Raw genomic sequence first — 26,516 nt, 5'->3', positions numbered from 1 at the left:
CAGTTTGACAGAGTAAGCAGAAGGGTTACAGGAAAGGAAGAGGTCTAATATGTTGGGCCGGTCTCCAAGGCGGCCTTGTTAAAGCTGCCTCAACAATACCTCACATATTATGTACCCATATTATTTCATAACTGAGAAGGTAAGCTAACTTGGTGAAAAGTGTAGCATGAATGAATTGCTCATCCTTGGTGCATAGCAGCTGTCAGTTTCTTAACATTTTTGTTTCTCTAATATGACAATTCTCTTCCTACCATCATACCAGTATTATCATGCACAGAATGTCAGATTTTTACCATTACCTACCTTCTATGAGCTTCTAGCAGCCAAGTGAGCACCTCATCAGCAAACTCAGAGTCATAGAGAAGGTCACCAGCCAAAATAACCTGGTGGTGCTGACCAGCTGTCCCCACCAAGTTTGATGTGGTCACAGTATCCACTGGGATCTGGTTCTTACTTGCATTGAGATGCAAAGCTTCTATGGCAACTGAAAGCAAAATATATATATATTGTGAATAATTACATAATTACCGTATTTTCCGGCGTATAACGCGCTCTGGCGTATACTGTGCACCCTAAACTTTAAGACAACAATTTTGGAAAAAAATATTCAGAAATATTTACGGTTAAACAGCACTAGGCTTTTCCCTGGTTCTCTCCTACACACTTCCTTTCTTTCTTCTCCCTCTCCGTTCCCGTATTTTTCTCCTTCCTTTCTTCTTTTCCTTTCCCTTCCCTCCCAGTTTTTCTCTTGTAATCTCTCTCCCTCTTTCCTCACCTTCTCTCTCTCTCTCTCTCTCTCTCTCTCTCTCTCTCTCTCTCTCTCTCTCTCTCTCTCTCTCTCTCTCTCTCTCTCTCTCTCTCTCTCTCTCTCTCTCTTTAGCCTTATCTCACTGTATCACTCTCTTCCTCCCTTTCTCCTTCCCCATTAGATTATATGAACACACACACACACACACACACACATGCACACACACAAAGGGGAAATGGGAAGGGTGTGGGGAGGGAGGGGCAGGTTGGAGAGTCAGGTCATGTCCTGACCAAAGTCTTGACCTGACTCTCCCCCTCACACACACACACACACACACACGAAGGGGAAATGAGAAGGGTGTGGGGAGGGAGAGTCAGGTCATGTCCTGACTGAAGCCCTGACCTGACTCCTTTCTGCTCCTCCCTCCTCACACTCTTCTCCATTCTCCTCGTTTTCATCCTCTCTATCTCTCCCTGTTTCCTCCACTCCTTTTCCTTGTTCTCCCTTCTTACATCCTCTATCTTTATTTTCTTTTATCACGCATTCTGTCTCTCTCCTCCTCCCTTTCTCCTTCCCTGTATTTACCTTGTTGTGATATAAAGGAAGTGAGCTACGCTCATATGACAATGGCACAGAGTTGTGTGGCACCCTAGGAGTCATGCTGACCCATAAAACCCAACACAAAAATATATCAAAATTTGAACCTTTGGCATATACCGCACAGGGGTAACTTTCTAGCATATTTTAAATGAAAAAAGGTGCGCGTTATACGCCGCAAAATACGGTAGTTAAAATTTGCTTTACAAATGGGTTAGGTAACTGAGACAGTTTGCTAAGTATTGTTGTGGAAACCCATTATAATAAATGGTTAAATGGAATATAGTTCCAGGACTCCAATTTGCTTCCTGCAGTGCAGTGATCAGCATCACTATAACAATGAATCTGTGTGCCTGGGTTCAAATCCCGGCCTGGGCAATTGGCACGCAGCCCATTGCTTTCTGCTCTGATTCTACCGTCAATACTAGATCATCTGCATATACCAACTCCCTTGTAACTCCCTCTCTGGCCTCTCTAGTTGACTCATCTATTACTATGATAAATAGTAATCCAATACCAAATTCTTTTTATGTTCCAAATGCTGTCTTTACATGTGACTTTGTTCCCACATACAGAGCCATAATTGCAACCACCATTCTTTCAGGTACCCCTTTCTCCTTATGATTCATTGCCTCCCTTGGTACTCAGTCAAAAGCCATCTCTAGATCCACAAAAATGTGGTAGAGTTTCTTTTTCTTTTTCTTCTGGCTGTATTTTTCATGTAGTTTCCTCATACAAAATATTGCCCCTTTAGTGAACCTGCCTGAGTAAAACCCAAACTGTTAGTCCTCTATATCAACCAACTTTCTGAGTCTCTTCTCCAAAATGCCTTCATATACTTTCATTCCAAGTTCTAATAGTCTCACTCCTCTGTACTTGCTGCATTCCAAAGCATCTCCCTTGCTCTTATTGATTGGTATTGCAGTACTACATTACCAATCTTCTGGTATCCCCTCTCCATCTAGTTTTTTGTTCATGATGTTCGTCAGCTTTCTCACGCCTTCCTTTCCTGCAGCCTTTAATAGATCACTTGTTACTCTTGTCGGTCCTGCTGCTTTTCTGCTCTTCATTCCCTTCAGAGTTGCCTCTGCTTCCTTTTCTGTAATTTCTTCCAATGGTCCTCCCACTTTTGCTGTTTCTTACAGTTGGTATTCATTTTGTTCATTTGATTAATCTCTGAAGTATTCCTTTCATCTCTCCATGATTTCCATCTCTTCTATTCTTATACTTTTCTCCTATTACATTTTGTAGTAGACTGTTCTGAAAAGGTGTGCCATATTCCCCGGGTCAAACCTCGAGCAAGGCTCTGCAGCAACGAGCTTCTACTCTTCCCCACACAAGCTAAGTAATACTGTGTATCGTTAGTGTAGCCAGGTCAGATTAGGTTCTGTAGACGCACATGTTAGGTCAGCTGTGTGTGTGCGGTGGTGAGTAGTATTTTTTTTGTAATAAAGTTTATTCATAGTTGTACATGCTTTCTCAGTTACCCTTTGTGTGCCTGTGTGTGCTTGTGGTTCACTTGTGAGCACTGCACTGAGTGTCCTTACCAGCCCCACAAGGAGTGTAGAACCCTACAGGTTTTTGTGGACCCTTGTGTGTCATGGCCACCACCACCACGTGGCATCCTGCACAGAGATCAAACTCTGTGTTGGGTGGCCTGACAAGCACAAGGAACCAAGTAAGTCATGTTATTCACACTTTTGCAGAGTGAGTTTACTCTAATTGTGTCTCTTGGTGCCAACAGGGATCAAACCTTGTTGGCTATTTTCGCCTTATGAGCTCACGCCTCTGGGTATCCGCTTAACCCCGTGACATGCACTTAGGGCCGTATTACAAGTCAAACCTGAGAAGTTTCAGGTCCCTACAAAGGTCGGTTTAGTGGCCGTACAACAAGTCCAATCCAAGAAGTTTCGGGTCCCTACAAAGTTCGGGATGAATACCTCTGTAGGGACCCGAAACTTCTCGGATTGGACTTGTAATATGGCCCCTAAACTGACCTTTGTTGGGACCCGAAACTTTTCGGGTTTGACTTGTAACACGGCCTCAGTCCTAAATTCTTACCATCCCAACTTTCGTGCATTATCACCGAGTTTCATGCTGCTTTGACATGTACGAGTCATGTCTACTTGCTGTCGGCGTCATGGGCGATTCCTTAAGGTGGTGTCACACTGACCGTTTCCTTCAACCACTGGGGCTACTGACAACTGCAGTTGCCCATATGCCCAACCGGGAGCGAGTTGTTGGTTGTTCGTACGGATGGAAAACAGTTGGGGATACCAGCAACCGTGCGGCTATATGTAAACAAACAGACGACGGCAGTGGCTGAGGAATGAGGAGCAGTGGAAGATGGCCCACAAAGAGACTCATAAAGTGAACTGGCAGAGCTGCTTTGTTTACTATTTAATTGACAAGATAAGAGAACACCCTGTGCTGTGGGACCACTGTTCAAAAAAATGTCTTCCTCATTCTATGAAAACTAAAGGACACCGTCTTCACAGCACAGTTCTCTGACGAGGTTTGAGTAAACACTCCTGTCCTCCTGTCTTTGAAGTCATGATTGTGCCCACAACCGCTTCCTCCTTTCATTTACTGCAGCAACAAGTCCATAACTTGGGTAATGGCAGCACAGGCCGCACTTTGGCAGATGGCGCCAAGTCGATACAGGGCGACTGCTTTGTTTACATTGTGAATATGGACAACCAACCTTGGCCGTGTGTAATGCACACCTGGAAATGCTGGAGTTGCCGGTTGCACCTATTGCCAGAGCGGTTAGAGGAAAAAGGCCCAGTTTGACACCAGCAGCTTCAAGGCACGGTCACACAAGCTAGTTTTATGGGAATTTTCCACCAAAATTATCTCCCGACAATTTTCTGCCTCGAATTTATCCTCAAGTTTGGCAACACGGAGGGAGGACTATTGCATTCTGGGATATATCAGCTGAAAAGCAAAACAAACAATGGATCCAGAATTTGCAGCAGTTGCTTTATGGTGTTTGCTGGGAAAAAAAAAAAAAAAAAAAAAAAATGTTGGTTCGTGAGTGGTTAGCTCGGAGACAAAGAAAGTGTGTTACAGATTGCTACCATTAAATGCTACGACAACTTAGCAGTGAGGACCCAGACACAATGAGGCAGTAGCTACGCTTCGACAAGTCCACAACCTACTCAACCTGATTACTCCAGGCTTATCTAGCTTTGTGGAACTCATTGTGGTACTGGAATAAACATATGGATAGCTACTGAACCAATCAGCTGACACGCTCTTCTTCTTTTTGAGACCACAAATTCTCGACTCGCGAGAAAATAACCGACATGGTGGTGACCGAGATTCTGACTAGAATTTTGATGAGTTTCCAGTGAAATGCAGCAGACTGAATCTCTGTACTAAGCTCCCAAGAAACTAGCAGTTGGGTGACCATGTTCACACCGGCTGGGGCAGGATTCACAGAGATGTGCGTTAATGGTCCACGGTAAAAACTATGAGCTATTGATTTAACTATCAACGTTGACTTTAGATTCACAAATTTTCATTTCGTCATAATTAGAGGTCGCTGATTTGGGTGAGCACCGGCGATGATGTCATCGGACTCAGCAAATTGCAAGCATGTTTTCAGAACTGTCAGCTGCAGCTTCAAAACGACCCGTTCTCTCTGCACATTTTCTTCCTTTTTCCAAGGTACGTATTTTGAGATAACACAGGAGTAAAATGGGAAAAATAAAGTCAGCTTCTCCACGGTTGGGAACAAGTAAGTGCTTTTTCAGAGTTTTCAATGCCCCAATTTTCGTGATCCTCGAGTTTAGCGCCATACCCTCAAAACAAAGCAAGCGCGAAACTTGGGAGGGTACTGTACATTATAAAAGCAAGTTTAACTCTATTTATAGGTAATTCGGGTCTTAGTCCATCCTTGTTCTCCCTAAAGGAAAGGTATTAACACATCTGTAAGTTGTCACAAACTACCAGATGATCTGTAAAGTTTTTGCAATTTTTTTTCTTGACATATATTATCATGGTATGCACTCATATATATATGCATGGCTAGCAACACATTGGGTGAGAGGGGAGGGGGATAAATACATAAATCTCCATAATTATTATGAATAATAAGCTAAAACTTTGACAAATTACAGCTAAAGAGCTAACCTTGACCCATAATTTTTTTCAATTTTTGTTTTAATTTTTTTCAGTAACTTTAATCAGATGCTCCTCTTAATGTACTTTTTTACTAATTTTTAACAGGACTATAAGGAGGAAAAAATACCATACACACATCTATACTACCAGCTGACGGGTTGCTAACGTGGGAAGAATACAACACATGTTAACCCTTTCCATCCATGATGCAGACGTCGGCGTCACAGTATGGAAAGGGTCAAGAGAAAATGGAAGAGGATTAATCTTCTTCTAAACCTCTCAATCCTCCTCTAAATTTCTCTTAATCCTCTTCCATTTCCTCTTAAGAGGTTTAGAAGAGGATTAAGAGGAAATGGAAGAGGATTAAGAGGTTTAGAAGAGGACTAACCCTTTCCATACGGTGATGCCGTCGGATGTCCGTCGGACGCCGACATCGGCGTCGCCGGAGTGAAGGGGTTAAGTATACACCTAATATATCTACTTGTATCATATTTAATGTATTTAAGGTAAACATAGCTAATAACAGTCACTGCATTGTCTGCTCTCTTCAGGTGTTTTGAAGCATTTTTGGCAATCAACAAATTAAGAATTCTTGCAAAAGTTGCAGTCATGCTGTTTTCTCTTTAGGCAGTGCCCAAATTCAAAGACGTCCCTCTGATCATTACCAAGATGTCTTGCAAGACAATTCCCACGTCCTCTTGCCTGTGATGTCACGGAGGATAACAGAAGGATAGTAGACAACACAGTTACTATTATTTGCTTTGTATACTTTGAATACTACATCTAGTAGACTACACTTTGACACATATGTGTTTACTTAAAATCAAGGAAGTAGTTTAATGACCTTCCATTAGGAGCATACAAGGAAACATACACATCATTGCCATCATCAGCAACAAAAAAGTGGGTTGGTATCTTTTGTGAACTTTTCAAAGTGAATAAGTCAATTACAGGCATTGCTAGCCAATACAGTAACACTAAAGAGCATGGGAAATATTCCATATGTAATGCAGACCTCATAATCATGACAAGGTTAACCCCTTCACTCCGGCGACGCCGATGGCGTCACCATATGGAAAGGGTTAGAAGCATACAGGTAGCATTGCTTTATTAACAGCATACAAGGAAACATACATATTACTGCCCACAACAATGTGGATTGATATCATTTGTTAGTTTTCTTAAGAGAATAAGACAGTTATAGATATTTCTGGTGAATACAATGACGCTGAGTAGCTTGGGAGCTTCTTTATGCATTGGCAACCCTGAAAGTGAGACTAGATTTACATGTGTTGTCCTTAATGAATAACAAGATGATAAATAGCTTTTGTTCATCTAGCCACCCCCCCAACCCCCAGTCAGCTGAACAAGTTCTAGCAAGTTATATGAAGGTGGTTCGAGACAGCCTTGACCTGTCTTGTGCTTCAAAATGTGCCTTACCCTAGCAGCAGCACTAGCTAATAGATGTCTGGCATACAATTTGAAAATTAGTATCTGAAAAGGAATTGCAAAAAGTTGTCAAAATGTGGGGTTTGCATGTCAAAACAACAGAAAAGGGTAGGTATTTTGAAGTGTCAAAAGAGCAAAATGTTCAATTATGAATGGTCGAGTAATGGAGGTCGCCCATAAGCTTAACACTTCTTATGAGTGGTATGTTAGGCCACCTCGAGCATACTAAAATGATTCCTCTGTTCAAATGTAACCATGTACTTCCCAAATGAACTTCTTGAGAGTTTACTGAAGCCTCATGCCCTAACAAGACATGTAGGTCTTATCATTTCTCACCTTCATCAATGTCATTGAAGGTGACTTGCTTGGCACCAACTTTCTTGGCAGCAAGTCCACTTGCCCCACAGCCACAGCCAAAGTCAAGCACTGTTTTTCCTTGCACCAATGATGGGTTATCAAGGATATACCTGTGACAACAAGGGGAAAGTTGGTGAAGAAACGATAAGTCTGCCCATTCACTACTCAGTGGCGACACATCCATACAAAACTTCCAATATAGGTATTTATAGGCTGGTTACCAGCATCATCTCATTCTGTCATTCACTATGCTCTCAAATCATTTTATTACCATTGCAAGTATCTCTTCTGGTTCTGCCTCATTCTATGCTCATGTCCCTGAAGAATTAATTAGGAATGATACTGAAGTCATACCTTGGTTTACGTGCTTAATTAATTTTGGAATTGTGCTCGCAAACTAAAACGAATGCACACTGTAGTGCTGAAGATACAAAGATCGCGAACTACTGTACCCTCCCAAGTTTCGCACTATCCAAGTTTCGTGCTTAGTCCTAAATTCTTGACATCCTAACTTTTGCGCATTATCACCCTCCGTTTCATGCTGCTTAGGCATGTATGGGTCACATCTACCTACCATCGGTGTCACACGCGCTGCCATAAAAGGCGGCGTCACACTGGCCATTTTCCTCCAACCGAGAGTGAGTTGTTGGTTATCCATACGGATGGAAAACAGTGGTGGGTACAAGCAACAGCGCAGCTGTATGTAAATAAACAGATGATGGCTCAGCAGTGGCTGAGGAGTGAGGAGCAGTGGAAGATGGTCAACCAAGAGACTCGTAAAGTGGACTGGCAGAGCTGCTTTGTTTACTATTTAATTGACGAGATAAGAGAACACCCCGTGCTGTGGAACCACAGTTCAAAGCCCTTTTTCTTCAGTCCATGAAAATTGTAGAAAGACTCCCGGTGTGGAGTTGAATCTTGTACCCTTGTTTTATTCATCCGATTCTGATTTGTGCCAGGCTTTGTTTACGTACACGAACGTGGATGAATTCAGCACAGTACCACGTCTATTGTTGACTGCTTGTCATAAAAGGGTTGCAGGTTATCTCATTTATCACATTTACTGACATAGTAGGGGTGCAGGTTATCTCATTTATCACATTTACTGACATGTAAGAGGCGCAGGAACAAACTTTCATATTTCAAGCATTTTTCAAATTCAAAATATACATCATTTACTTTTATGAAAATAGAAATAAACTTGGGTGGGACAATGTCGGTATATATGATAAAGGAGATATAAAACCTGCACCCCTTGTATGATAAGCAGTTGACAACAGACACGGTACCATGCTGAAATTCATCCACCTTATGTATGTAAACAAAGCCTGCAGCTATTAAGGCATTTATGTTAGAACTAAAAGTTTTTAATAGTTTATGGCTTAATCATCATTTCATCGACGCCTGCTCCTAGGAGGTCCCACCAGGGGATGGCCACGGCAGAAGAGTTTCCAACTTTCTCTATCCAGACACCCCCTCCTTGCCTGCTCAAAGTTTCTCAAAGATCTTTCGCCCCTCTCCCTAATGTACTCCTGCACCCTATCTCTCCATTTCCCTGGAGGTTGTCCTCTAGCATTCCCTCCCACTATCTCACTCACATACACCCTTCTGGTCATCTTACTCTCCTCCATTCGCTCCACGTGGCCAAACCACTTTAAAGTCTGTCGCTTCACTTCTTCCACCACTCCACACTTCTTCCCTTCACCCCCGTGACACATTCCAAAATGCTCGTACACACTTTCATTGCTCATTCCATCCATTCTACTCACACCACAAGCACTCCTCAAATAACTCATTTCCACTACCTGCACTCTAGACCTCTGACTTTCATTCCAGGCCCACGTTTCACTAGCATATGTGAGGGTTGGTACTATTATTGTATTTCTCAATCCCTCTTTACCTCCATGCTCACACTTCTACCATTCATGATTCGTCCCAAAGACCCTATCACCCTTCTTCCTTGCAATGCCCTTTCTCTTATCTCTCCCTCCGTACCACCACGCTTACACATAACTGATCCAAGGTACTTAAACTCATTGACCTCCTCCATTTCTTCACCATTCAAAATTATTTTGCATTCTTTTCCACATTCGATTCCCACTCTATATGGGCACACATAATCTACAACCTCGCTTCTACTTCGCTCACAAACCATCACTTTACTTTTGTTGACATTTACTTTCAGCTTTCTCCTTTTACAGACATTATCAAAAACACTGACCAAATTTTGTAAGTCACTTTCATAGAGAGCTTTCATTTTCTGCAATGAGCACTGTGTCATCAGCAAACAGTATCGAATTCAGTACCCACTTCCTTCCTTCAGCTTGTTATATTCAGTAGCGACGTTTCAAATTTGGCGCGCAGGGCCAGCCCGGATACGGGGCAGGCTGCTGTTTTCGCCCTACCATAGTGAAAAGGTTAAATGAGGTCAAGTCGTTGTCAGGAGGAAATACAGATGAAGGAAGGCTATTCTAAAGTTAACAAGTAAAAGGAATGAAAGAATGAAGACGAAAGTTAACTCTTGCATGAAGGATTACAACAGTATAGGGATGAGCTAGAGTAGAAAGTCTAGTGCAGCAGGGACATGGGAGGGGAGCAGGCATTCAGTTATGAAGTTCAGAGGAGCAGTCAACATAAAAGTATCACTAGAAGATAGAAAGAGATGCAACATTGCAGCAGAATTTTAGATATAGAAGACTGTCAGTATAAGGAGGGAAGTTAATGAAACAAAGAGCCTTTTAGACCAAGACCTCATAGACCTCTGACCAAGAGAGATGTGTGCGTAAAGCCCACCACACATGAGATGCATACTCCATACAAGGGCAGACAAGGCCCTGTATATGGATAGCATCTGGGAAGGGTAAAGAACTGGTGGAGACAATACATGCATACATCTAATATTGTTATATAATTGAATTTTGGTGAACTATTTCCATTTGCATTGTATTACTAACATTAGTTTCAGACTTAACCTGGTGGCAGTGACGGGCCAAATTTGTGGCTTTACCGTGTAGCAGCGACGGGCCAAATTTGTGCCATGATATAAACTCCCCAAAATATATAACATATAATCTGATCACAAATGCTTTGATATGTATTATGAAATGGTTTGTGTGAGGGGTGATTTTTTCTCATTTTTCTCGCTTGGAGGGACCATTAAGAAACATGATCTCAGCTGCTACCGGGTTAAGGGAAGCGTCCCCAATTAATATTTATAAAAAATCAGAAAAAATTTAAAATCTTCACACATCTTCGTACACACCTTGGCTAGCTTGTAACAAAATATTATGAAGAAATAAGCAAATATGACAGAGTTATGGCTGAATTCTCCCCCCCCCCCCCCTGCTCCCTCTTCTGCTCGTCACTTACAGCACTATAAAACACTTGCCTGCGCCATGACGGGCTGGGGCCGACCACCATCGAGGCCCCTGAAGAAAGTCTACTGGCGCTATGGGCTGGCAAAAAAAAAAAAAAAAAAAAAAAAAAACGGTGCATACATCATCATGTTTCAGCGTAGGAAATAGCCTAAGAGAATATTCGTATGGCATCTTGAGGCAAACTAGCATCTGCGATGGCCTTGGAGGCAGCAGAGCTGACACATACATCAGTCACCCCGGAGGAGCCAGAGGTAAGTTTCGCATATCGGGTCGATTTCCAAGAAAAGGACACCATCAAACACACGAAGTCCTTCAAAATAAAGAAAAAACTGCAATTCAGCAAAGAATACCAACCGGGAAGGCATCTAGGTTTAAAAGGCGAGCTCTATAAATCTGCGGACTTTAACTCTCCTTTTTAGAAAATGGGATTAGTTTCAGTTTTTCAAAAATTCCTTTGCTGCTATTTGACCAATTTTAATAAGCAATACATCATTGGAAAGAGGAGCTGAAGTGCAAGAAAATCGTCATGAGTCTTCTTTTTTTATTTAAGGGACAATTCTCGCAAAAAAATATCATTATTAACTAACAAAACTGAAAAAAAATCTCAGCATTTAACAAAAGCAAAATTGAAAAATTTTCTATGATGAATCTTTTGGATTCTGCGTAGGGAAAGTTTCTTTGGTATTTTTTTCGGCAGCGTAGGTCATTAGATCAGAGAGGAATTTTGAGTTGGTTTGTTAAAAAGTACATTTTATTTTTTCCTGCTATTATGTATTGACTTAATAGATCTGAAAGCAAGTGTATATTACTTCCCCATAAGCATACATTTCACATGAATATAATCAGGATCATACGCTAATAATTTAAGAAACGTTGAAAGCTCCCCTTAAGCGGACTGTCTCACCTTGATACTGCCTGTCCCCCTGGCCAGTAGAAGGCCCAGAAAGGGTCAGGGAAGGGGACAAGGTGAGGAGGAGCAGTCCAGAGTGGACAAGCAGGAGTGATAAGGTGCAGTGACAGTTCAGGGGTGAGGTGCTCCTGGCTAACCCTTGTCTCTTCAAAAATATGATCTTTTAAATTCTGAAAAATGAGAAGTACGTTCATGATCATAATTCTCCCCTAAAAATTAAGACATAAATACGCCATAATTCAGTCACTTCATATATGAGAAAAAACTTGCTATAGTTTGATTCTTACAAGTCTAGGCATGGTTTTGGTGTTGGTTTCATTGAAATCAGTTGAAAAATGATGGGGAAATCGAAGTGCAAAGGTACATAACTTACATTTTGAGATACAGCTAGGTAAAGTTTTGAATGCGTAACATTCAAACATAGTAAAGTGATATGGCATTTATCCTTTCATTTATTTGTAATGATATAGAAAAAGATATATCTCCTTGTTAAGTCATGTATTTTGATGTCCAGGCATAAAATATTATGTCTGTAAGGCTACTGGTCCCCCCCCAGCCTGAGGCAGGGTAATAGCTCACAGAGGAGGTGTTTCAGAGCTGCCAAGCTACTCATTGTTGCCAGGTTTGTTTCAGAATCCTCGTGGAGCATATGTCACCTCTTTCTTCTTCTTTTTGATGTTCTTGGCTCTCTTCTTCTTCCTCATGCTTTTCCTTTTTGTATATTTTTCTTGAATTTCGAGTGAGTAGTTGATGTTGTAAGAAATTTACTTTGTTAAATCCAAAATTATGGTGAAGGATGGTGATTTGGGAAACAAATTGGACTCTCTATGCTCCAGCAAACTTGACTTTTTGACATTTCTTCCAGATCTTTGAATGGAAGCTTTCGTTCGCGTTCTGAGTGAGCCCCCGAACACATCGCTTTGATGCATGGGGGGTCCATTATACGCCCTTAAGAAAAAAAGTAATGTGAATTTTAATGAAAACTTCGTAATTAGATTCTCGAAGGGCATACGCAGCTGAGAAATTTTTTCTCAGTTTTTCATTTTTGACCGATTTTCTTCGTTTTTCGCCTGGCCGGGTCCCCTTAATATATCACCCCGGTGGTCCCCCGAAAAAGGGGGTGGGTGTGATTGGTGGGGCAGTGGTGCTCTCCTACCCCCTCTCCCAGTCCTATCAAAATACGTACACTCGGCCCTCGATTTAACGGACCCCAATTTAACGGATTTCGGATTTAACGGACCACAAAATCTCAACGGACAAATACCCAGCATTGGATATTCGGTTCATTGCTGGGTAGATTTGTCCTGTGTGATACCCGCTTTAGAAACGTAAAAGGCCTAAAATAATAACAATATCACAGAAAGTGATATTTTTCATCAAAACTGCTTGCATCGCCTCCCTTAAGGAGGTCAAGGAGGGTGAAGCCCCCCTCCCCCGTCCCGTTAGGTAGGTTAGGTTAAGTTAGGTTTGGTTAAATTTATTTGGCTCGCAGTTTGGGGCGGTGGAAATACGAACCGCGGGACGGGACATGGCGGCGGCGAGCGTGGTCCAATTCATGGGCCTGTGTTGCGAGAAATACCTCCTTGCAAAAACAAGTCCCGCTGCTGTCCACCACGCATGCGTATGGGGGAATACACAGCAGGAAAAACATTAATTTACCTGGTTTTGTTCAATAGGCGTACCTAACAATCACTAAATGGGGGGTACAAACTTGGCGGAGGGACTTTTTTGGCAGCCATAGCCGGTAGCGGGCTAAAGAGTAGCCTATCCAGTCTTTTTGTTTTATTTATTAATGATCCACGAGACATCCAAGAGTTAAATCAAAGTATGTGCTTATCTATGTATTCATTCATACACACACTGGTAATATTTCTGTGGGGTCTGATTCACTTGTTTGAGTGAAATTCTGTTGTGATAAATAGGCACCAATTCGGGTCACTAGTAAAAATGGAACAGGTAATGTAAGTTTTGCCTCCATGAAATATACACAAATAGATAAATATGAAAGCTCACGGTCACAATAAGTGACATCACCTGCTTTGAGCAGTAAAAATATGCTATTTCAGGGGAGGCGGTGGCTGAATAGATAGGGAGACGGCCCCGCGTTTAGGAGGATGCGAGTTCAATCCCCGACCGGTGCCACCAAGCTGGGATTTTTCAGCCGCCGCTGAGCGGCTTAAAACTACCCACATGCTGTCCAGAAGACCACCTATCAACCCGGACTCTAGATTCTAGGATTAAAGATGAGCTCCGGGCGGGCAGCATGAGCCAATGCAAGATGGCGCCACTATAAACACTCGCCTGCGTCAGAACGGGCTGGGCTGACCATCAGGCCCCACTGGGAAGAAGCCTTGGACCGACCATCAGCATCCACCGGGAAGAAGCCTACCGGCGCAATAGGCCAAGACGTAAAAAAAAAAAAAAAAAAAAAAAAAAAATGACACCGACAAAATGGGGTGTGCGCTCCCTCTGGCCTCAAGAGCTACAGCCTCAATGTTGCCAGATTGTCGTACTCAGCCGATTATATTTCCTGACTTCCTACCCCAAAACTGTCTTCTGGGCTCCAATAAGGAAACTAATTTATAGTTATCGTTGAAAGAGTTAGATTCTGATGTTTCTTGGCAATAATTAGGTGTCAGAAAAAGGTAAATACTATGCTCTGAGTACGAAAATCTGGCAATGGTGGCTATATGTATTTTCATATTATTGTTCTGTTGTTTATTCAATGTTGTGTTCAAGAAAAAGAATACTCATAATTTTAGTTAGTTTTTGGTTATAAGGATTCTTTACGTAATACAATTATAACGCTACTCTTCTACCTTAGGAAACATCCTGAATCCTGAATCAGCTACGGTGATGTTAGGTACGCCTATTAGTGAGTCCACTTCCGAGCGTGAGTGGTGAGTGAAATGAATAGACAGTATGCATGTTTAACCTCTCTGTGAGTTATTTTGCGGCTGCGGCGGCAGGTGCAACAGCCATTAAAAAGTCAGTCATTTAATGATTTGTGACATAAACAATTATCACATTATTTCATAACACACTGAAAACTGAAAAGAAAAAGGTTTCGTCTGCCCATGCGAGTCTAGCACACTTGTAGAATTTTACCCATACGCCCCCCCGCAGGGCCCCATGTGGCTGGAAGGTCAACAAAACAACACGTGTCGGTGGAGTGGAGGCGAAGGTGGAGATGGCTTCTTCTGGAGTGTTCTATGGGGCTAGTTAGGCTGTGCCTGTCTTACGGCACCAACGCAGAACAGGTCAAAAGAAGAAGAAGCACGGTTTGTTTTGTCGGTCCTCCAGCGGAACTTGGACAGAGAGCTTGAACGGGACGAGTTGTGAACGCCACCTATACAGACAACGTGCAGACAACATACACAATAAAAGAACTATATACCTACGGTATGTTTATTATTAGGTTTGTCGGTATCATTTTATGTTTTTTTTAACAGTAATTTTATTGTATACCGGTATTTATCGTATGTAAGTATTTTCAAGCAACGGACCACTCTTCCCCCCTTTTAATCTGTTAAATCAAGGGCTGAGTGTGCTTGCTAACCACAGAGCCAGAGTCTCCCTAGTTTTACAAGTTTAACATAAAATCAATAAAGCATATAAAAATGGATATGACTTCAAAATATTTGGAAACAAGAACTGTAAATTGGAGGCTGTGTATTTATTTATTTTTTTTTTTTTCAATTTTGCAGCTTGAATAAACTTAGCCTTGAGACATCTCATGTTGCCGAATGTGAATGCAAACATCTAATTTTATTTTTTAGCTTATATCTATACGTGTATGTTTATTATGTAAAGACATCCGTATGTATTATCTTTACTAAAAGTATGAATAAAATGTATATGAGAAGCATCCTAAATGCATACAAAATTCTAAAGATATATTCTGTATGTAGATTCTATAGTGTGACATAGTTAACTCTTTAAGATGCTGTATATATGCAAATAAGAATCAGAATGAACTCACACTTCAAGCCACCACATGATATTAACATTCACACTAATAAATCTATTGGGGAGATCTTTTTAACCCCCCCCCCCTGCAAAAAAAAAAAAATACAACCATACATGACCATCTTCACCTGAGGTCGGCACCTATTATTTGTAGGTACATATAAAGAGCTTTGTATTACACTTGCCTTAAGGTGGAGGTTTTCGGTTTAGGTAAAAAAAATTGAATTACTTCGAAAAATTTGTGGTGATTCGTTGGCTTCTGATCCACACATTTTAACAGCTGCCAAGCGTAAAACACGTCACTTGCCATTTAGTAAATGGCCGCACTTTAAGGGGTATTTTTTGACGAATATATTTAAAATCGGACGAGTACATGTTTTTCGCTCAGCGTGGCCGGGAAACCCTAAATTACCATGTGGTGATGTTTGTTTTCATAAAATTAAAACCCCTCCCCCTTGGGGGGGCTTTAGAGTAATAGTCGGACATGCGCGTCACAAGACGCTCTTGTCAACATATGCAGTATCATTCGTATATACATAAAAATTGCATTAGAATATTTTATTTCTTCGTAAATTTTGTCATCTGTCATCCTCTCTTCTTCGCGCGGAGAGGAAGGGGAGGAAGAGAGGTGCCACTGCGCCAGTGCCAAGCGAGAGACAGACGGGAAAAGTATGTCGTACTTTTCTCTCCTCTCCAGCCAAAAAAACGTCCTGACAAATGATGTACAAGCGCAAGGCAACCAGAAAAAGTCACCAACATCAAGAGGGCTTATGGAGCGGCCAAACCTCAGAAAACAAGCAAGAGAGTAGCGTAGAAGCAAGGCACTCCTGCGGCACTCGTGCTACCTGGCCACAATGAGGAAGGTGGCGCCTTCTGACACCCTCACCTGCGAGTGAGCAATACTTTCTTAGAAAGGGGGACCAGATGCCTTATCATTCTGAGGTAAGTCAACAAGGTATATACTGTCATATGTGAGAATTTCATACCAATCAGATAAATACAAATGGCAAGACAGGGAGAAATGTAAAAAAAATCTTTAGGAGCCGATATCTCGAAAAGTATCTTTTTAACCTTCAAATAATTTCACAAAATCGGTAAAACGTCTGAATGACTTTTGTTAGGTATCATTTTAAACTACAACTAAAGGGCGATTTTTTGTTGGAGATGGATTTTCAAAAATGTCAAAAGAAAACGGGACACAGAGTGGAGAAAATAATAAGTGACAAAAAATTGTAATTTTTTTTCTTCGAAGACAAAACAAAAAATCAAAAATTCACTTCCAACGAAATGTAGATAGGTAAACAAAGTTTCAATGGTATTTTTTTCAAATCGATTAACTGAAAAATAAAGCCTGTGAAACAAAAAAAATGAAAAACATGCTTTGTTTGAGTCTCTCCTAAACTTCACCCGATTTTGATGAAATTCGCAGAATATCATTTCTTTACATCAACAAACAACATACTACAATTTCAAAGCTATTGGACGTACCATATGCGCAGGAGGAGACCCATAGGCGCGCCCCTTAAATGCCCGTTCGCCCTGCCACGCCCACTCTCAGAATGATATGCCTTGCATTCTTTGTACAGTACTGTCCCCAAGTTTGCGATGAATAGTTCGACATTGCGGGTCGCAAACACTGAAATCGCAAACCTTGAACCATTATTCTTATGGGGAAAATTGAAAACCGTCGACATCTTGCACTTGGCCATCCATCCGGGTGGCCAAGCGCATGTGTGAAGACAGCCCCAGCCGCGTGCAGGGCCCGAACAGCTGACGGGCGGCTGATGATGGTGATGGTGATGATGAGTGTCGGCATGGTCTTTGCATTGGCGCCACCTGAATGGTATTTTTATCGGGGCCCGTGTGTGTGTGGCTGTGTTTATTATGAGTTTGGGCTTCTCAATTTGCCAATTCTTATTTTCCACATGTTGCACGGGACCCCTTTCTTTTCTTCCATTTCTTCTTTTTGAAAAAGAAGAGATGGAAGAAAAGAAAGAAGTCCCACACAACATGTGAAAAATAAAAATTAGCAAATTGAGGAGCCTGGGCCCACAATAAACACAGCCACACACACATGGGCCCCAATGAAAATACCGTTTGGGTGGCGCCAATGCAAAGGCCACGCCGCTGACACTCTTCATCACCATCATCAGCCGCCCGTCAGCTGCTCAAGCCCAGCGTGCGGTCGGGGCTGCTCGCACATATGTGCCTGGCTGCCTGGATCCCACTCACCATGCTTCCTGCTGCCAATGGAAAGGCCCAGGGGGTGGATAAGAGCAAGAATGGGAGTTTTAGCAGCCTTTTCCTTTTCCATTGCAAAGTTGAAACTCGCAATCATGGAGACAGTACTGTATTTTGATAGTTTTTTGGCTGTTTTTTGTATATATTAGGTTCTGATATTTTTGTACAATAACTGTGGCAGCAGCAGCATTAGCCTGGGGGTTGCCTTCAGGTAATAAGAGCAATATCTGCATACCGAGTTGACAACCTGTTGCTTTGTTTTGTTCTGTGAAAACGGGATAAAGCCGACGCTTAGGAGCAAGAAAAATGCTTGGAAGAGGTGGAAAAAAGAAGAAATTTCGGAGCCTTGACATGGGAGGGGCAGTCAGGCCTCCCTGACATAGGCCACACAGGTGACCTAAACGTGACCTGAACTTGACCTGGTCTCGCACTACGGGGCTCCCTAAACTAGCCAAGGGTTCATGTGAGTACATAACTTGCAAATTATACTGTACTGTTTGATCTGTATGGTGCAGTGTGGTGTACATCATAAAACTGTATTTATCTCAAAACTGATTTTTTCAGTGTGAAATAATTTTACATTTTTTTGCAATTTTGAAAATTCTTTCAGCAAAATGCTTCTGCCTTGAGTATCTACAAAAAAGAGCGCTGCCTGACCTTATTTCCATTAGACATGTCTATGACCGATTTTGACATGAATTTTAGTGAACGAAAAAAATGCCAATTTTCCATAGTTTACCATAAATCAGTCTTTCCAGCTAGGTTTAAGGGAATGCACTTTGATGTACGTACTTCAGCATGTCTATTATTTGAGGTCAAAAGGGTATTACCATACTCTACATAGTTTTTTATTTGTGGTTAAAAGGGTATTACCATACTATACTATTTTTTTTTATTTCACCATTTCAAAAATATCGCATTTGCCTAAATATGATTATTTTTAACAGTGGACAAGCATCATGCAGCCACGCACTTGAGGTAAAAAATGATTGGCCTATTATAATAACTTGGGTTAGTACAGTAAACTTCGGACTTCGGACAGTTTTCAAGGATATTTGCTTATGAATTTTTTGTTTCTAGGCCTACGATCTATGCTGAGAGTGCATTTACTCTGTATTGTTAAGAGCTATCATTGCATGGTGCAACATTTTCACGAAACTTAATAGTTTTTGTGCTAAGTGAAAAAATATGGGTGTCCGAAATCACCCCATGTCTGGGGGGACTTCGGACACCCTTGAGGGGACTTCGGACAGTGGCTATATTTCATTGGGTTTACGTATCTGAGCCTGTTCGCACATTCCGGGGGTTACTTCGGACACTGTTGAATCAGGAAAAAAAAATTGGCAAAAATCTTGGGAAAGAAGTTCCCACATTTCAGGTCAGTAGTAGCAGGGAAGTAAAAAATGGTCAATAATTTTGAAAAAAATCATCATCATCATCAGTTAACATCCATTTATTCCCTATGGTGGGGTTGGACGGGATATGAGCCTCTTCCACCTCTTTTTCTGTCACACCCAGTATGGGACCCTCGACTTTTAAATTTTGAAGAAAAAAAATGAAAAAAATGTTATTACAAAAAAACTATAAGATGTAGAGCACAGTTTTAGTTTTTTTTGGAAGCTTAATGATTACATAATCACCACAAGAAGTTTTTATAATGGTAGGGCAACATTCAACTGTGTTAGGGCTCTTTGAAGTGCACACTTTTACATCTCATTTATCAGATTCTATCATGATGCAATTCACTAGAAATTTATTCTTCTATATGTAATTTTGTAGGTAAGTACTTCTATTTCATATTTTCATGGTATGTAGAATATTTAACATCACTGGACTGGCACCCCACCACTGCCGTTACGGACCCAAAAGTTAACGTGAGTTCATCTCTGGATGGGCTCCGCGCGGGGCCCGGGGTCTGTTGATGATGTCACTGACAGTCGACGGATCCGTGAAAACGGAATAGTGGGAACCCCACCTTAGTCACCCCACAATATGTAGTTATATTTAGGTGTCCAAAGTCACCCCATTTTGAGCCATTTTTCGACATGCCTCCATTCAAGTGACATTTACAAGTGTGTAGGATATGTTAAGCACCCCTGAATCATTCTAACTGTTCTAGTTAAGCATGTTTCTGATTGTTTTCTCTAGTTTTGATGTTGTATGTAATACAGATTGTTCCTGCCAGAAGTTTTCCAAGGGGGGTAAAGTTTTATGAAATCTCAAAAACACATATTGTGCTTGTTTTCAAAACAATAAGTGTCTCAAGAAAACAACATTCTTAGTCGAAAACTGTAAGGCAAAAGACAAATTCTGACACTAAAATCATCTAGCTTGTTGCAACTGGCTACGAGTTATCAACATGTCAACTTTTTATCCACTTTTTGTCCGAAGTCACCCCGGTTTACAGTAGGACCAGAAAACTGAAAGCAGCAGTCGAGTAAAAGAACTTCCACCTTAACACTACTGTTGGTGGCTGACAGGAGCTTCCAAGAAGCATTCAAGGGAAGTGATATTTTTCTTTTAATGATTTTTTTTCTTGAGTCAAGAAGATAGTGAAGAAGCTAACCTCGATCCTTATTTCTATGTAATCATATGAGAAAAATATTTTTGTAATTTAACAATTTCGTTATCCAACCATCTTCTATGATATGCAACACTGCAACCCTATCGAATAACAGAGGTATTCTGCATGTGTTTTACAATCCAGGTTTATTTAATAAAAGTACTGTGAGGTATTTTCTCTGAAATATTGAAATTAAAAAGTATTTCTATGAAAAGTAATCTAAATCACAACTCCTAACAACATAAAGAAAATTTATACATGTTTGAAAAAGGTAATTGTCAAAGTATTGGCCTTAAGTAACAAACTTCATCATAAGCTTACAAGCTCCCAGTACCATTATTTTAAATTATGATTTTTCTCTAGTAGGTTTTGGTGTTAGAAAGAACCTGCAACTTATCCTATAAATTTTGTTATATCAGGATGGGAGATATTGAAAAAAATCAGCAATTTGCAAAGTACATGAGAAATTAATAAAGAAACCTTAGCTAAAGTAGCAAGTGACCCAAACAGAAAATTTGTAAAATAATCTTCAGGAAATCTTAAAATGTTTCCTAATACAAATATAAAAAATTAGCACACAGGATTCACCAAAAGCTTTTAAAAGAACCAATAGCAGTAATACCAAAGATAACAAACTAGTTTGAAGTTCACCTTGGATCTTGGTGTGTTAGTCCAGCACTGCCTCTGATGCTTTGGCATGTGACTCTGAGAACTGTGTCCCAGCAACACCAGGCGCCTCAACCAACGTCTCAGCAACATCTGTGTACCAAGACAGAATTATGTTGGTGAACTGGCAACAATTCAGTTTTGCAATCTGACAGATGGGAGATGCCCTTTAATATAGATAAGTGTCAGGTTGGAATAAAAATTAAGAGGTTCGATTACGAAATGCATGGCGTAAAACTTTACCTGGCCGTATCTCAGACAACAAGGCAATTGTTCCCACCCACACGGGAAACACAACCTCCACCTTTGACTCCGCCACTCCACACCTTAAGGGGCGCATTTAAGCCAAGATTAAGAAATATCCCCCTAAAATTCGATTTCCTGTTTCTACTTTGGTCTATGTTCATGGATAACTGTTTCAAAATATCTTAGTGGTACAATGCCTATTTCCAATGGAAATTAGTCATTATCTGACACTATCTCAGGCCTGGAGTGGCACGCAACCGCGCTCTAGAACAAAGGTGTTATGTGTTTATTACGCTATTTATATGATTTTAAGGCAGTTTTTCGATAGATGTAGCTGCAAAGCAGCTGACTGACGAAGTTATTGACAAGCTCTCCTCATACTACACAAAGGCTGTCAGAGACAAGCATGAGACTGTTGGTAGCATGAGGTCAGCGATAATGGCCAGCTATTATCACCACACTGCCACCAAAAATGAGGAACATCGGCTGTGCCCCAAGAGTCAATCCTCATGGTGCTGGGTGCAAAGAAGCCTGGCAAAAGGGGAGAGACCAGCACCACACACTGACAAGAGGATTTACTTGTCCCACATATCATACGACAACCTCAGCCTCATCAGGATGGTGTACCGTGACCTCACAAGACCAGAGCTGCTGGAGAAGTGCCTGAAGGGGAGGACACAGAACAGAAATGAGAGCCTACACGGAAAGGTCTGGAGGAAGGCTTCAAAAGACAAATTCTGTGGCCTACATAGGACTGTCTTTGTGTCCCAGGTCACAATCCTGGAGCATAACTTTGGGCACAAAGAAGCCAACCTCCTGACCTTGCTTGGGTTCAAGAGGTCCTCCAACTTTATAGATTCTCTTGAGCGGAAGGAAAAGAGGACAAGCAGAACCAAGAATGAGAAGAGGAAGAAGAAAAAGACAAGAAAACAAGCAAGCAAGGCAGCAGAAAAAACATTATAAGCCTGGAGGCTTCTGAGTAAAAACCTATCTACAATGAGTGGGGTGGTGCCCCATGATACCCACACCATCGAGTGTATAATATCCTTTGAAAAGGAGGGGACCAGGTACCATAACTCAGAAATATCTGTAGAAAAAATACATTGCAGAAATAGCATATCAAACATATTATGGTAACGAAATGTAAAAACGATGATTTCTCAAAATGTAAGTTATTGGCATTTCTAGTTAAAATTCTGATAGCCTATAAAAGACATTTTCAATTGGATAAGTTCATTCAATAGGGTAATGGTAAGACTATATTTCCATCAAGACAAAACTCTTCTAAGCGCCATAGAATATTTTTTTCATATATTTTACACCGAAACAGCGAAATGTGTTTGATTACGTAATAAAAAATTATTTATATATAAGGAAACAAAATTTTGCCAACAAATATTGGCCAAATGTTAGCACTGAGGTTACTTTACATTGTCCAATGAACAAAAAAGCTGAAAACCCATATATAAAAAAGTTATTTAGAACTCAAATTCGGTCAAAAATTCCCCCCCCCCCCCCAAAAAAAAAGTTTTTCGTCGATCAGGCTCAAACTTTGCCAAAGATGTTAGATTATAGTCTACTTTATTGTGTAAAATTTACAGCCAAAAATATGCAACTTCATATGCTTTCTAAGACTACGCGCCCCTTAAACCCTAACCAAAACTAGTGTGTGTTCGCGCTTATCCATTGTTACCCCTGAGAATGACTCACATACTTTTGTCCTCTCCTTCCTTTCTTCACACACCCTGCCACAAAGGAAGCAGGACGATTCGCCGATGTGCCGGTTCACTGATACTGGCGAACCATCGTTTCATTCACCGCCGAAACGTCCGGGAGGACGATTCACCAGTGCCCCCGTTCGCCGGCACCGTCTATAAACCATAAACACATTTTTTCACACGACACTGATTTCATTGGTATTAAGAATAATGATAGCACATGATGAGCTGCTCTTCATTTGTTAAAACACACGCACAATTATTCATACGTCGACAAAAACTTTCAGATATCACCTACTATAAAAAAACTATCCCCTAATTTTTACCTAACTACTTCCTTCTTTATCTTATTTATTCTTATACCAATATAATTATTTTATTTTCCTATCTCATTATTACATATGTAAATATGTAATTATGTCTTTTTACTACGTGATGTGGTCGCCTCCTTTCTTCCTCCTCACTTACACTCGCGGACGTCACTAACAAACTTTCTTATCGCCATTACCTCCGTTATCATCTCCAATTTTTATACATATATATATATATATATATATATATATATATATATATATATATATATATATATATATATATATATATATATATATATATATATATATATATATATAATCCTTCTGCATGAATAAAAATCCCTGAGTGATGGAAAAAAATATTTTTAACCCTCGAAGCGCGGGTGTCCACAATAGTCGACAGCCGGAGCGTGGGCTCGTAGTGCGGGTGTCCACAATAGTGGACATGGCATTTTTTTAATGAACGCACCGCCAGATTTGATTAGTTTGTCGTCAAGTACAGTAAACATGCCATTTTTGAGCTTTATATGGGTATGGTACACAGAAGCTGTAAAAAAGTGATGCTTTTTATTGCTAAATAATAGAAAATAAGAACATTAGAGGTGGGTATCTATCTATAATAATATGTTTTCATAGTTCCTACTTCATAACTCTGTACTCGTTCTACCAATGCTTATATGGTGTTCAAATTAACGTCAAAGGACAGCTAAGGAAAAGGACTTTACAATGATACCTCATTCAGCAACGTTAGCTCAGTAAGAGAGAAGATACTTGAGGTTGAAGTGAGGTGTGTTTTTGAGTGAATATGCCAGCGTGGCAGGCCAGGGGCGGAAAAATCTAGCCTGCGCTTTAAGTGTTAATGACTGATCAACCTCCAAGTCCAGATATAATCAATTTTGGTGAATGCTCTGGTGTGCCCTTTATGCCATTTATGGATGAGTCGAATCTAGAAATGACCATTTCAGCCCCTGATTTGGAAACTGCTGAGCCTGAACGAAAACAATTTGAAGTGGTTTGAAGAAAGCAGTGTCAAAGAATCGCCTTCCCAATGTTCAGAGCCTACTGTAGGAATGGCCCATAATCTTGGACCGTTGGATGGTTCGCCAAAGATTCGGCGAACCGTCCAGAGACCGTCGGCGAAATGGCACGCCAGTGAGCCGTCTCGCAATCGCCACAATTGTAACGGTCCAAATGTGAAATGAGTGAATGAGTATGGAATGCAAGTGAGCGGATGTGTGGACGGGTGAACGAGTGTGTGATAAGTAGAGATTATTGGCATGAATGAGGGTGTGAATGGATGAAAGACGTTACATTGTTGGTGGCAGCGGTGGGATCCCACATGAACCATTCCCCCCCCCTTGTTAAAGCAGAAGTTAGGAGTGAAGTGGCTAGGTTAGTACAAGGTTAAAGAAATAATTAGGGATGGGAGTGCCTATATATTAGAAAATGTCTTCAACGGAACTAAGTTATAACGAGCGGCAGATAAAGTAACACCATATGGAGGACAGGAACAAATCCTCATAGAACAGGAGGAGGTAATAGTGCCACCGGTGGACAGTATCGATGAAGATGAAGTCGAACAGCGTCCAACCAGAGAGAGAAGACCTCCACGAAGGCTAATTGAAGAAGTTTAGGTTGGCTCCTGGGACAGATCTGTGTGGTCCAGGATTGTTGGTAATAAACCCTCCTTGTTGTTGCAGTGCAATACGGCACTGGTAAACCTCTCCCGTATCCGAGGGTGGCGAAGCCTGATGAAACGTGGAGACCCAGCAGAGCATCGTCATCCCCACCAGGAATCTCTGGGACGATCTGGGCTCCCCGCGGAAGGTGTGGGAGTGGCTAGGAAGGCCATACCACGCCACCCCGGATGCCAGGAGAGGTGGGGAGGTGCCAATCTGACACCCCGCCAGGATGCCGGGTCCTGATGAGACCCCAGGGCACTCGTGCCCATACCAGTGGATAGCCATGATATTTTTTCTTATGTTGGCTGCTGTTAAAGACAATTTTGTTGTCCTTGACGTAATCAAGGGATGGAGTGTTTTACATTTAGAAGTTTTATTGGTTTTTATCTAATGTAACAAAAAGTTATTTTTATATGGAGTGGGATTTGTAAACATTTATGTGCTATTCTGGGTTCGAGATGGAGAAAGGGATTTCAGTTACAGGAAGGAGGGAGCCGTGTAACGGTCCAAATGTGTAATGAGTGAATGAGTATGGAATGCAAGTGAGCGGATGTGTGGACGGGTGAACGAGTGTGTGTGATAAGTAGAGATTATTGGCGTGAATGAGGGTGTGAATGGATGAAAGACGTTACACAATCAATCCCCACGACGCAGCTTCAAAAATGTTTACAGCTGCCTGTTCTTGATCTTGATCTTGATGTCACAGGTGGCTTGAGATTTCTCCCCGGTCAGGCCTTTGTATCGGCAGCTCTGATCGGGATTGCCTTTAGGGCGATGTCTCGCGTGAGAGTCTATCTCAGTTATGGTGTAACAGCCAAGTGTGTTGAACACTGCGAACAGCACTTTCCTCATCTGAAAGGGCGATGTCTCGCGTGAGAGTGAGCTCGCTCCCTCGGCTTACGGCGAGCCGGTGAGGGAGGACAGGCTATCTCGGCCCCAAAATGCTTCGGTGTGACGTCACGGAGTGATAAAAGTACTCGTAGGCTTGAGACCTGAGATTTCTTTGGTAGGCCTCCAATATCAATATAAAGTTACTGGTATTTTAATTCCATTATAGATATAATTGCCGTTCTCCAGCAATAATCAAAAGAAAGCAGATTAACAACTTTCGGCAATGATACCAAGGATGAGAGGCATAATATTAGGATAACTCGCTAAGCAATTGTTTTCCCACAATGCACCGCGCTCGTGACGTTACATGTAAACACAGACGTCACTGGAGACCCACACGTGTGGCTGCGGCGCCACTGGATTGAAGTTTCTTGCTGTGAACAATGACAAGGTGTGCTGCATACGGCTGTAATAACAATAACAGGTGTAAGAAGCTAGGAAAGCTTCATTTTTATCGTTTTCCGAAGACAAAGTCCTTAGGCAGTGGATTCATGCGTGTAGTCGTAAAGATAAGTTAAATCCAGATACTGCCAGAGTTTATTAAAGTCATTTCAAGGCGACAGACTATATACACACAGCACTACATTATCAAGAGGAAGCTGATCAACAGTCTCCACAGGCAACAAGATCACTAAAGGCCGATGCTGTACCTTCCCTTTT

The 26,516-nt window shown here is 41.3% G+C and overlaps 1 protein-coding gene across 1 annotated transcript in view; it reads right to left on the bottom strand.

The window, feature by feature from the left end:
• Positions 1-25,654, bottom strand: part of LOC126995660 (electron transfer flavoprotein beta subunit lysine methyltransferase-like) — a 39,256-nt gene extending 13,602 nt beyond the window's left edge. The window contains exons 1-5 of the mRNA XM_050855428.1: positions 25,636-25,654; positions 20,991-21,098; positions 11,561-11,736; positions 7,259-7,389; positions 304-484 (exon numbers count right to left, since the gene is read on the bottom strand). Of these exons, the coding sequence (XP_050711385.1) occupies positions 304-484; positions 7,259-7,389; positions 11,561-11,736; positions 20,991-21,098 (596 nt within the window). The 5' untranslated portion in view covers positions 25,636-25,654. The remainder of the gene's footprint in view (positions 1-303; positions 485-7,258; positions 7,390-11,560; positions 11,737-20,990; positions 21,099-25,635) is intronic.
• Between the last annotated feature and the right edge of the window lie 862 nt (positions 25,655-26,516).

The sequence above is a fragment of the Eriocheir sinensis genome, chromosome 1 (assembly GCF_024679095.1).
Source record: "Eriocheir sinensis breed Jianghai 21 chromosome 1, ASM2467909v1, whole genome shotgun sequence".
NCBI lineage: Eukaryota > Metazoa > Arthropoda > Malacostraca > Decapoda > Varunidae > Eriocheir > Eriocheir sinensis.
The sequence above is the reverse complement of the archived record's forward strand: the minus strand, read 5'-3'. Positions and strand labels throughout refer to the sequence as shown.